The sequence below is a fragment of the Accipiter gentilis genome, chromosome 16, assembly GCF_929443795.1.
Source record: "Accipiter gentilis chromosome 16, bAccGen1.1, whole genome shotgun sequence".
NCBI lineage: Eukaryota > Metazoa > Chordata > Aves > Accipitriformes > Accipitridae > Astur > Astur gentilis.
Window position 1 is genome coordinate 3,625,404 of NC_064895.1, and position 13,870 is coordinate 3,639,273.

The 13,870-nt window shown below is 38.7% G+C and overlaps 1 protein-coding gene across 1 annotated transcript in view; it reads left to right on the forward strand.

Annotated features, from left to right (window-relative positions):
- The window catches only part of BMP5 (bone morphogenetic protein 5), a 61,487-nt gene that overhangs the window by 31,089 nt on the left and 16,528 nt on the right, over nt 1-13,870 (forward strand). Inside the window, exons 3-4 of the mRNA XM_049819273.1 lie at nt 1,603-1,751; nt 12,136-12,333. Coding sequence (XP_049675230.1) covers nt 1,603-1,751; nt 12,136-12,333 — 347 coding nt within the window. The remainder of the gene's footprint in view (nt 1-1,602; nt 1,752-12,135; nt 12,334-13,870) is intronic.

The window sequence follows — 13,870 nt, forward strand, 5'->3', positions numbered from 1 at the left end:
AGCTTGTGGTACGTTGTCAATTTGTTTAGTGCTAGCATAGCAGGTCAGGCTATTTTGAATTGTAAGACTGTTTTCATGTTCGCTCCAGAGGAAGAATGTATGTTTTCTCCTTGTGTGGTCATTAGCACAGTTCTACTAGAATGGAAGTGATAAGACCGGAGCAAAAGATTATCCCTTTATAGAAGGAAAAAAAGGTGACTTGAAAGAAAGCCCTTTCAATTTTCTTCTTTTTAAAAAAAACAAAACTCCTTTATCATTTCTGAGCTCTTACACCTGATTCTGCAGATATTTCTTACATGTAAGTAAACATATGCTTGTCATAGCTCATTTGGGCTTATTTTCCTGAGTGTTGAACAACCACAGTTTCAAGAGCTACACAAGATGGTTTTTTTCAGTATCAGACCTAGATGCATTTACAGTGTTTAGGCTAGATAAGACAGTAACTTCCTAAGATGTTGTTGTGATTAAGCAACATAAAAATAGAGTGACAGGACCGTTGTAATTTTAAATCCTCTTTTTATACACAAGGCCTATTATTTCTGTCTGTCTTACCTCTTTAAGCATATAATCATGCTATCTGTGAGGTAACAATATGATTCCAAGGTCTGTATAAGCCAAGTCTGTCTTTAGTTGACTTGGGCAGTCAGAGTTTAGAATAAAGTATTTTTTCTTGTATATTATTGTTTTGTTTACTAGTTATGGCAGAAAAGAAACAGGCTTCTATAACTGTAGATTTAAAAAGCTAAATGGTGAAAACAGTTTTTAATACTGCATGCTGCTTTGTAGAAGAATGTAAAACAAAGCTGATGAGAGTTAAATTTCTTGGGTTTAGTGTGGTCATTGTAGTAATTTATTTGTAATGCAGATGTGGTTCTGGAACCAATTGTGTCAGGAGATATGTGAAAACAGAATAAATAAACGATCCATGCTAAACATTTAGTAACACGATTATACTAACTCCCCTGAGCGACCCTTCTGAATTACTGGAAGATTTCATGGGAACAAATTTGAGAATATACCAGGGAACTGAGGGTTAAAATGTAACAATTACATTATTGAATAGATGCTTTGATATAAAGACTTATTTTCATATTAATATGAAACTGTCTGAACCGTCATCTATTCATGTTTTGTCATATGATATAGCTGCTGTCATATGTTATTAATAACAGATTTTTTTAGCAACGCTATGCCTTTGAATTTTAGTTGAAATTGGAATGTGATTTTGACATTTTTTGTCTTTTACACTGAGTGGTTTATAAAAGTTAATTTTCCTGAGGCATTCTAGTGCTGAAAGATGAATCCTTTATACACAGCCTCAATTATATATTTTGTGTATTTATATCAGGAAGCTGGATTTTTCAGATTTTCCAGAGCTGTAGTTTTTACATGCTGAGACTCATTTCAGAAAGGCCTCTCAGGGGAAATACCTGTATTATACTTAACAATTACGTTAGCTACAGCACATGCTGTACTGTGTCGTGATGAGGATATGTCAAAGGATTATTCATTTGGACTCCAGGAAGTTATTGTCAGCAAGGAAATTAAGGACGAAAAATAATAATATTTGAATGCCTTAACTCTCTATTTTCTTTAACTTAGAGATGCAGACTTGTTCCTGTTAGACACAAGAAAGGCTCAAGCTGCTGATGTGGGCTGGTTTGTGTTTGACATTACTGTGACCAGCAATCACTGGGTGATTAATCCACAGAACAATCTGGGCTTGCAACTCTGCGCTGAAACCGGGGACGGTAAGATCACAACTGTAGATTGTAACGCCGTATGTGCTCTTGTCGTCTCTTGCTCGGAATGTTTTTTGGACGGGTGTTTTGTAACTTGACTGGGTGACAATTCACTGAGAGTTTATAAGCAAAGAACACAAGTCTTATCCTGCCATAGCTGTAGTCTGCAAACTTTCTATTTTCCTTAATTCTGTAGAATATGGCAATTATAAAGCTAACTGAATTAAGTTAAATTAAATGAAGTTTGGGATAAAAGCTCCCGTATACAAAATGAAGTTCTCTTTTAATATTCTTCCACTGATGATTACATTCAGGAAACTCAAGTAGATTTGTGGAATTTTTGTTTTAGAAAGTTTCTGAAGAACTTTCTGGGCTGAAGCCTGGAGAAAGGTATAGAAACACCTCAGGACAGTTTAGGAGGTATCTTACAGCCGCTGATACTTGATGCTGGAGAAGAGTTAACAATAGGGTAATGCGGGAATTTACTTTCTATCATTTGAAAAAAAAATTAATTTCAAAACTTTATATCTTGAAATGGGTTAAAAGTTTGAAATCTTGAAAATTTTAATTAGGTGAAAATTAGAAAGAACCCTATAAAAACTGAAGTCAGAGCTGTGGGGTTTTTAGTACAAATTTACTGGGCTACTACATTATTCACAGTTATGCTCTTCATTAAAGAGTGAAAATGCATCTCAATGCAAAATAATATTTTTAGAAGAAATGTTCTTTACTTAGACTTCTTTAGAAACTAATAAAAAGAGACTTATATACTGTTTTTTCTGCAATGGTTCACTTAATCCATTCTACTTTACAAGCAAACTTTCAGATTTAGCGCTTTCTTGTCAAAAAGCTTTTTATGTCAGAGGTCAAGGGATCTATGATGCCAGTTAATCTAAACCTTAGCTGACATAATGTTAATGAGTAGCAGAAGAAATCCTGGTGTAAGGATTAATATTTTTTTTTTCTTCTTTCTTTGTTCTGGCTACATTTTCTCATTGTTTTTGATCTGAATTCTCCCTCAGGCTCAGCTGGGCTGTGAACAAAGCCTCTCATACTTTTTCAGCAAGTGCTCTGGCTGCTGGAGAGTTATGCAAAAACTGTCCTCCTTTAGGCATGATGCTTAAAAAACAGATTTGGCAGGCTTGAACCAGAGCAGGAGACCATTTTGCCTAATATTGCCTATTCGGTCGGACTACAGTCAGTGGAAAAGGGAGGCAGCGATGCAAAGTAGAGCACGTCGCTGCTGTGTTCAACCAGCCTTCAAAGGCACCACACCTGAGCTCGGGCTGTACAGGGAGCAGCTCTCAGGCAGCCGGGTTTTGTGAGGCCATTTTTAAGCCTGTAAAGTTCTGGAGAGGTGACACCTCCGTTAGGCATCCAAATTAGGTGGGCTGGCTTCCAGCCAGCTTTTCTGCTCCAGAATAAACTCCATCCTTGACTTTTTTTATTTTTTTCCCAGGACATTCAAATACAGAAATTCTTGAAAATTAAATATCCATGAAAGGGATTCATTAAGAAACCCTGGAACCAGCAATTTGTCGGTTCTAGCCTCAAAATTATATCCATTCAGTAAACAGCAGGAAAGTTTGTATGGGTAAAAGGAAACCTTTAGGTTAATACAATGAAGAAATTGTAAAAGAATAGTTTATGTAAATATTTTCCCTGTCCTAATCCCAAGATCAGGAAGGTGATAGACAATTTTCTATTTTAAATTCCAAAGCCACAAGAAGCTTTACCTTCTGCACCTCACTTATTTGAATTTCTCAACACAGCTGCTTGAGCGAGGAGGGAATTCCCCTCTTCCCTCACTTTCTGTTCCCTTTTCAGTTTATTCATGCAAGAAGAGTGCCATTCTAGGGACTAAAGTTTTCAAAACTATAGGGAAGACCTGTGCTATACCACTTCAGCTTACCATAAGGAAAATCATCCTTTCGTGCTCTTACAATTTTGCTCTTAAGGCTTTGATTATTTTTATTCGGTTGCTGTTACTTCTGGAAGCCATTAGAGACACCAGCAGTTGAATGACACGTTTGTGTACAGATGGAACATGCATTTTTATACATGACTCAGTATGTAGTGGACTCAGTTCGTAACCCAGAGAACCCCACCCACCTTCCTTCCAACCAGTTTTCTATAAAAGCTCAGACGCTGGTTCAAATCAACCAAAAAACCTTCCCTTGGCTCAAGTGAACTTAGGCCATCCAGGTCTGAAGCATGTTTCTTCGTGCCTCCAGCTGCCCATTGAGTTTTTGGGAGGTAAAGGAGTTCTGCCCCCGTAACCTTATCATAAGACCTGATCCAGTAACCTTTCTGTTGCAACAGACCAGTAAACTAAATGGGATTCTGTTAAGTCAGAGGATCCCTGTTTGAGGTACCCATGTGCTGCACTGGGGCCATGGCTAATCAAGTCTGTAAATACATACTAATTTTTAGGTTTATTCATACAGCACCTTTAAAATGGGGTGCCAATAATTACTGAGACTCCGGGGTGCTACTATGTTGTTATTACCATTAACAGTAATCTTTCTTACAGCTAACTCTCAGTGACTTTTTAGGCAATTACTTGTGTAGGTATATTCCTTTGGTGATCCCTGAAGATGGTGCATAAATAATAATAATGTATACATAAGGAATAAAAAAATTTGTAACTATTTAATATAACAGTGTGATAAAAACAACTTTGGAAGAATGTCTGGTTGTTGTAATTCAGATTTTTCCCCCTTTGAAAATGCTGAAAAAGTACAAAAAGCCACATGACATTGGAATGTGTTTTCTTTTTTTCTTTAAGACAGTATTTGGTATCATACGTCTCATTTTAGCATGAAATGTAGACTTTTTCTCTTAATGGGACATTTTATTTTGAACAGTAAGAATAAGGGTTTGCATGACACATATGGAAGCTGTCAACATATAATGCACTGTTTCCCTGGGGCTGTGATAAATTAAGGATCAGGTTTTTTTGATTCTCTTTTTTAATGTCTCCTCAACATTCTGCAGCATCCCCTTTTGGCCGATTCCCTCCTTTTGACACCAAAACTCTCCATGGTGTTTAGAATGAGAGGTGATCATTTTCACACTGATGGAAGTGCGGGTGCTAGATGAATTGCAGCACAAAATCAATGCAGATGCAGAAACAATTCAAAAAGCTCTATGCGACACTTTTCCTGTATATATATCATATGTCTCCTAAGACTTAAAACAGGTTCCAGTGAATCAGCACCTTTGTATTACATTTAACATTTTTATAATTGGAAGTCAGCAACAGTTTGAACATCCTTTTGCTGGAGGAGTATAAATGGCTGCAAGAGTACTTCTTTTGCTGTTTATATCGTTGCTGAAGAGAACCTAGTGGTGTCTACAGAAAATGAGAGAGGCAGATAATGTGTAACAATGACTATTTGCGATCCATAGAATAAAACAAGTTCCAAACACACAGCTTTCAATGCAACAGCCTGGGTAGCCCCCACAGCTGTGTTGTTCTGTGCCTTAGATTACTGCAGCTCTCAGTTATTTTCCATCCACCTGCACATCAGAGGGGAAGAAACTGGTGGTAACTCTGAAAAGCCTAAGCTGATTAAGGTGATTGCTGTTACCACATTGTCCGATGGAAGGTTTCTTCTGGCTTTCCTGCTGTTTGAGGTGGGCAGGCAGCAGGACTTCTCAGATCCCCAACTCTGACTCTTACTTCAGGCTTGGGTTTTTTTTCTCAGAGCAAAGGGAAACTTGAAAGAAATAGGTTCTTTGATCGAAGTGAAGCGTGGGGAAGGACAGTTCTCTCTCCAGCACGTATTTGGGTACACTCTGACACGCGTCCCCTGAAGGGGGTTTGGCTCCTAATCCTATGTGCTGCAGGAAGGATTGGTGAGGTCCTTCTCCAGCGATGATGGGGGAGACATTAAGAGGCACACACTCTCTCTTATTTAGCCTCTTCTCCTTTCAGCCTGGGCCTTCCAAGGTCCCTTTCTCCTACAAAGCCTTCAGAGAGGCAGCATGGACACATTCTCTATGTTGCAGAGGGTGGCTGGCTTGCTTTCAACCCGTAGCAACCTGTGGCAGCACTCTTCAGGTAGTTGGCTGCATACCTTATGTTGGCCTTGCCCTTACCTTTACAACACCAAATGTTATCAATCTCATCCTGAGGTTTCCCCCAGTCAACCTTGGCACCTAACTTACATGATCCCGGTAGCCATCAGGTGCTCTGGAGGATGCTGCTGGGTTGTTACGTTTAAGTCTCTCGGTGGATCTAGTACAAGGCAAAGTATCAGGAGTGAGTTCACCTTCATTAGTGTCCTTACAGTGGGGGAATTTGGGATATATATATTTATATTGATATATATATGGACTTTGGCAGGCAATAGCTCTGCCTAAATTCTGAGCCATCTGGAAGCCATATAGCCATGTTAGCACAGCACTGAACCCAAGCTAATATATCCTGCCCCTCAGCAGGTTTTATTAGCTTGGGCTCAAGCACTGCCTAAGTACAGCTACATGAGTTCTGGTTCAGAGCTGACTTTGGCCAAAGTTACACTACTAAATTAAACATGCTCAGGAATACCGTGGTGTGAAAAGAGCCGGAGGGATGACTCTCTCACTCTCCAAAACAGGGTAACCCCATGGCAGCTGCCCCCCCCCCCCCCCGGGAGAGGTCCCTGCAGCACCACCTTGGGATGCGGGGGAATCCATCGTGGTGCTGGCGTAGGATGTAAAGGTACCAGGAGCACCCTCCCAGCCCGAGGAGAGCGGATGATCCAGCTCCAGTGCCTGGGAGCACTGCTAGGCACTCTTTAATTTACTCAGATAGGTGTAACCCCTGTTTCCAGCTGGGTCAGAAATACAGTCAGCATTTTCTTGTGTCTGCTTGTAGGAAGCAATGTGAATACACCCTTTGTTAGTAAGAGCACGCTTACTTTAAGCAGGAGGGTCAGGGAAAGTGAGATGGGCTCCTGGCCCTTCTCCTGCCACCACTGCATACTGGTGCATACTGGTCCTGGCTGTACATCTGTGCAACTCCCCCTATTCTTTGTTGGCTGACCAATTAAGCTAATCTCACCTCGTTTTATTGTCTTCCTGAACATATTTTTAACTGTGCAGAAAAGCCCGAGGACTCCCACAAGCCATTCACAGTTTAAGCACATTAAGTTGAAAGGATAAATCAAGTACTTCACAAGCGTATTTGTGTATGATTACATCTGATTTTTTGTGTAAGCATACATGGTACTGCCACATTATACAGCATACCATGGTTCCTAACATGTTCCCAAGTGCTTTCTTCAAGAGCTTGATGAATACCAAAATCAACAAAAAGATGTGCAAAATTCCTTCAACTGAACTGAATAAAACCAGCAAAATTTAAGATTTTAAAAACAAAAGCTGAATCTTTAGTTTTGACTAAAGCTGTAAAGCCTAGGAAATGCAGAGCAGACCATCCAAGACCACCCATTTTTAAGAATTCCTTAAAGCCCCCAGGGAGCAGAATAGTTAATAAAACACATGAAGCTTGTTTCAAAAGCATATTTTATGTTGAGATATATATATAAATTTTTCCACCAAAGGGAAAGTTTGCATAACAGTTTATGTAGATGATACAGTAGAGACAGTATAAAATACTTTGAGTTGGAGCGTTGAGGGTGCCATATACGGACCATCGCATTTGTGATGTTAGGTTTTCTCTGCTCCTTTTTTAAAATAAGCCTTCTGTTAAGCTTTGGTAGTTAAACTCTACCTCAATTCTTTTGTTTCTATGAAGTACTGTTGCTCTCAAGAGCAATGTTCAGGCATGAGAAACCACACAAGTTTCTGTCTAATTTTGAAAACTACTTTGTGAGCTTTCAGACTCAGAGCCTGAGGACAGTTTTTGCTCAAATATTAGATGTTATTGGACCTTGTGTAGTCAGGGTCTTTGTCCAAAAGGAGAATCCTCATTTCAGATATCACTCCCCATGAGGAGGAAACCATAGGTGTGGCACTGGAAAATTTTTTTTCAGCAAACCAGAAATGAATTCTCAGCATCACTAAAGTTTTCATTTCTATCTACAAATATATAAAATTATTACCAAAATAACTACTGTGACCTAGCAGTAGTGGTTAATCTGTAAAATGTGTTTTGTGGTTTGTTGAACATTTTTGAAAGTAAGTAAGTGCTTGTTTTTCATAACAAAATGAGTGGTTTGCTGCAGTTCGATGACTCAGGACAAAATAATGGATCTTGGAATCACTCATTGTCCTGTGTTGCCAGTGTAAATCTGGCCCAGATGCATAATGGCTGAAAGCTCTTGCAAAATTAGTGTCTGCTCAATGCCTTACATAAAATATATACTGCCTGAGGAGAGACAGCCAAGTCACAAATCTTACCACTGTCATTGGCATCCACGCTGGCGATCTCAGAAAAAGTCAGCTTTCCGAATGTCATGAAAAATGAGACGATGTCTCCAGGTCAGGACTGTGAGACAGATTGTTAATGAAAGCTTGAAGGGCTCTTGCATTTCCATTTGGAGCAGCTGGGGGGAAAATGAACTTTTAAGATGGAACTTGATCAGTTCATGAAAAGAATTGTATGATATGACTGCGCGTGACAGCAGAAAAGCAGATATAGTGACACAGCAAATAGGTCCACAGTTATCATCCTGAGTGCTATTCTTATTTTGTGGGTAACAAAAAAAAAAAAAAGAACAAAAGCATCTGGATCATCGAGGTAGGACCTTTTTATAAGCTGAACTTCACAGTTATTTTTGCAGCAGCGATTCCTTTATTATAAGGGGACAGAACGTGAAAAGGCAAATAATATTCATTCAGTTCAGTCAGTCAAATCGGCACTTCCATACAAGCTTTTATACAAACTAAGGGCACTTTACTATCAAATAGAATAAAAGCCAAAAATCAGTTTAAATGCCAAGTCAAACAGATGCATCATGCCAAAGACTCAAAATCATATGAGTAAGGACTAAGGAGTTCAGCAGATTTGGAACATAATACTTTAAATAAGTCTTTGTCTCCAAATATACCTGTCAATATGGAGAAGAGATAATAAATTATCGTAGCAGGATTGAGAAGCACATGCCAGAATGTGAGGAGTACAAAGGCTCTGGACTGTCCCTGCATGGAGTAAGTCCATCTGTTAGGCTTATTTGGTTTTTTCTAGGTGTAGGGGCTAATAGCAGCGGCTCGGTTCAGTGGAGCAGGCACTAGCTGACTGCTGGTTTCTTGCAGTTTCTTCTTTTCTTCTGAAGTCTGAAGAAAAGTCTTTGAAATCCTCAGCATTGAAGATACGCTGGAAGGATAAAACCAAACCCATTTTTCAGAATGCTCGACCATGTTCAGTTCTTGTTCAGAGATGCTCAAGAGAAGCGGAGACGCACCTTGCTGGTTTGGTTTTACCAGTTTCACGTGGGTGAAGCTCTGAGGGAAGGTGTAGTTAAGCAGGTCAGCCTGAGTCATTCAGCTGATTTTAGAAAATATTGCTCTAATACCACAATATGGAACAACTGCATGCTGGAGAGACCTGGATTTTCAGTTTTCATCAAAGCCAAGAGTTTTCTAAATGCTTAGAAGAAATGATAGATTAAACCCACTTACTAAAAATGAAGCCCATGAATGCTGCTGCCTACAAAGGCCAGTTCAGTTTAGGGGAAGATTTTTCGTACTGCATTCTGAAATCCACACTACAGGCAAAGGTGAGGACTACCTAACAAGACCATGGCACACAGATGGAGCTATTTCTGTGGCAGAAAGCTTGATACATTTCAGTGGCAGGGTACTTTGAAATACCTCCTGTTCAGGAAGGGACAAAGCTTTGTGTTCTTAGAAGGAAATCTCCTACATGCACACTTTTTTTTTTTTTTTTTTTTTTTTCCCTTTTAATAAAGGATAATAGAAGTTCTGTAAATGCAAACTTTCTTTTGCACAGAAGCAACTTAAAATGGAGACAACATATGTGGTTTGAATTTCCAAACCAAATAGTTCAGAGATCCTCCTTGGAAGAAATATAGAGTCTCAAGGGCAGCATATATTTCGATTGCTTCGTCTTCTGAAAGTTGCAGTTAAGCTAAGGTATACGATAAGCCAAGAGAGAAAAGTTTAATGATGAACCCACAGAAGTCAATAAAAGTTTTCCTGTTGACTGCACTAGAAGCAGATCCAGTGCATATTCCATTCATGAATTGAACAAATGGGTCCTAAAACCTCAGGCTGGCTGCTTAAAAGATCAAGCAAATAAAGGAATAAAGTCATATAAGCTGTTTCTGTGTGTAAAAAGGCTGTGGGTTACAGGATTAATTTTTTATAGTATATCTCTATACCCTGAATAACTGAGTAAGCCTTAACTTGTGGAATCTTAATAGCCATCTCATTGCTGAAGTCTAAAGGAAACCCAGAGGAAACTTAATAATATTAAAAGTTATTTTAAAGGGAGTTCACATTGGTTTGAAGGATATTTTGCTTCGCACACAATATCCACCATTGTAAATTCAGAGAACCTAGATTTAAATTCAGAAAACCTCCACACATCTTTACAGCCCTCAGTATATAAATCTAATAGTATTCTTAAAATGTCCTCCAGTAAGGTATTAATCTTTTACAGATAAAATTAAAATTCTGAAAGTCATTGGAACAAAAAATAAAGAAAAATAGTAAAAATATTCCCTCTAGAAATGAGGGGAAACTTGGAACTTTGTGGTAAGAGGCTAGCTTGTCCATGTTGCAATGAATAGAGAATAGTCTGTACAGTTTTTCATATCTGACTTGCAACAGGAGATTGGAACATATAGAAATTAATGTTACTGAATTATTTAATAGTAACTCAAATACATGAAAAGAAGAATTAAAGAAATACAAGACTAAAAAGCCATTTAAAATGAAATCAGAAGCTTCCACAAATATAGTTTTCCCTTGCAGTCAAAAAAGTAATTATCAAAATTGTTCAGAATATGTTGCCAATTACTCTGCTCCATAACTGCTAACTTTCTCAGTTCTTCTTTTGCCTTTGCTGGGCTCTCTGTCACTGGAAACATCTTAAACCAATTTAAAGTGCTACACCTGAATAAACATGTTGTAAAAGTGTTTATGTATTGAAGTGGGTCAGTTCAAGGTATGGTATTTGGCTGGAACTTCTAATTTCTCTTTTTACTGCAAAAGGGCTGCCAGAAGGAGGAAGTCTGAGCTGAATTAATACATTTGTTACAGTGGAAGTAGAATGGAAACTACTTTAACCACAAATCAAACTGCCTCTTTCATTTACGCCAGTGATAGAGTTTTTCTAAGAAATATAGACTCTGGCGGACCGCCACTGTAAGTTTGTGTTTGAAAAGGAAACCTACATGTTTATTTCTATAAGGTTTACTCCTATGCTTATTTGCAAGTTCTTTTTTTCGGGATGATTGAGTTAAAGGTATTATACATTTGTGAGGCAGATGCTCCTTCGTCGCTTGCACAGCAAACTTTTCCAGTCGGTTTAGAAGAATCCCCAGGCGCCCCGATGACGCGCAGCGCGCGGTGCCTGTGCCTGTACCTTCGTGTTTAAAGGACCTCTGTGTCCCCCACCCAGCACAGCTGCACAGCTTCACATGACACTGTCTCATTTTCTGACGGGCGAAGGGCTCTGCATAATACACGTATGCACAAAAGTGTTTATGCTGCCAAAATAAATTCTGTTAAGAGCAAGGGTTTATTTGCTAAAATGTCACTGATGCAGTTTCAGTGACTTGTTTTGCTTTCTTTTCTTTTAGTGAGGTTTAGATCCTATAATATAGTGAGGTTACCACACAGTCCTGACTGAACAAATATTTTAAAGAAATATGCACATCCCCTGGGAACAGAACCAGAGTCAATAACGTACATATTTCAAACTCTGTTCTCTTGAAGAACTTGAATGCCTTCCTACCTTTACCAGTGAATGAACATCAGTTTGAGTAACACTGCACAATATTTATTTTTAAAGCAGAAGTATATTTATTATCTACACTTCTATTTGTTACCCATTTGCTTTGAGAATATAAGGTTCCACGTCTCACGCACAAGTGATGCAAAAATTAGATGACGGCATTACATTATCCTTTCTGTAGCCTATAGTGTTTAATGGGGCTCATTTATTTTTCAGTTTTATAGATGTGTACGTAAGACTGAATTAAAATATCTGTGTAATGAATAAGATACATGGCGCACAGAGACCGCAATTGTATGCAATAGCAAACTACCTGTAAAGCTGTTGAAACCTTTGTAAATTGTTGAATTTTTTTTGTCTTTTAAGTTCCATTCAACAAAACGCAGTTAGGATTCTTAATCACATAAATTCAGGATTATGGGCAAAATCCTTGCCATGCTTCAGTCAGCAGTTGAACTCCCACCATGGCTTCAGAAGAAGCAGTTCACCTTCTAACTTACAATTTCCATTACTTTATAGGTCGAAGTATCAATGTGAAATCTGCTGGCCTGATTGGAAGACATGGGCCTCAGTCAAAGCAACCATTCATGGTTGCGTTCTTCAAGGCAAGTGAAGTGCTTTTCCGTTCTGTCCGAGCAGCCAACAATAAAAGGAAAAATCAGAACCGCAACAAATCCAGTAGTCATCAGGAGTCTTCTAGGATGCCAAGTGTTGGGGGTAAGATGCAGCTATGATTTACTAGCCTGTTTATAGGGGTTTTAGGCACCTGCTCAAATGCAGCGTAGTCACAGCAGCTCCAGATGATACTGCTCATTGGCTGAACTGTCAGAAACCACGTTCCCACTCCACTTCTACCTGCCCGTCTAGCTTTGCTTAAACCTCTTTTGTTACGTTGGCCCTGAGCATGATCTACCTTCTGGGAGTCAGGTCACTTATATGTATTGTGGGCTCCTGGAGGGTGAAATGACCAAGTGGTTTGGAAAAGGCTGTATCTGAGCTTGAAACTAGTCCTGTGGAGTAGGCAACTGGATGAGGTCTTTGCTACACATAACAAAAAGGTAGAGACAGTAGAGAGAAGGGTTGCATCCCAACTACTCATCTAGGAAGTCTCAGCAAAAGACAGTGTTTGAACTCTTGTTTAACTGCCTCTCAGCTGAAGAAGTCAAGATGTAAATCTGAATATTGGAAATGAGGAAGCTTAACAAATCTGTTAAAGTGTAAACTGTTCATGAGTTCAGACCAGCTGACATGTACTGATGTAAATACACAGCCTATCCCTGAAAGGAGTGAATTCGATCCCTTATTTACCTGAAAGGTACTGACAAAGTGCATGTGAAAATGTTGTTAGTCCCATTAAAGCCTGGAATAAGTTTTGCTCCGGTTCTTTCCTGAAATGCTCCTTTCAGCTGGACGCACAAGGCCACTTTCTAAATATTCTCATTTTTGAACAAACGTTTCTGCTTTTTGGAGACAGGGTGTGAAAATGTGTCTTTCTAAAGGCATGGCAGATCTAGTAACAGCATATCAAAACCTCAATATAGATGCTATTCTTAAGCCCTGTGGATGTCTACAAGTAAGCAAATCAGTATTCAGTGGAAAGAATTCAACCCTGGATTAGAGCTTATTTATTTGAGGAGAACTGTTACGAGCATTATGCATTACTTATATCCATCTCAGAACCTCGCCAGTGGCAGATTAGAGACTCCTCTAATGTAAAGCATAAGCCTTTCCCCGATCTTCTGCACAAGGATGAATTTTGCCTTAGCAACCACAAAATGCTATTGAGTTGCTAAAGAAATCATAGACATTATTTTAATAACTTATCTTTTTAAACTTATTTAAAGTTTACCTGGTGATCTACTAGAATAAAATTCCACTTTAAGGTTAAGAATGAGTATTAAAACATACCTGAAAAAAAAAGGGTTTAACCCACAGCAATAATTATTACTGCTTTAGTAGTGGGGTCAATTTTATTTGTATATGATGTATAGGTAGAAAAAATACTATGTTATTTTTCTAGTTCCCATTGAGGACCTGGAGCACAGTTCTTTTCTCAGGTAGATGATTTACTTAGAGATGCATGTGTTCCCTCTGAGGACACTAGCTTTCAAAAAGCCCCTGACATTTGTAAAGGCACCAGGGATCTCTCTTTACAACTGTTTTTTGTTTGGGTTTTTTTTTTTAAGTATTGTAAAATTTTCTGATATTCTGTATGAATATACAACAAAAACTTATCTGCACAAATAACTTCTAA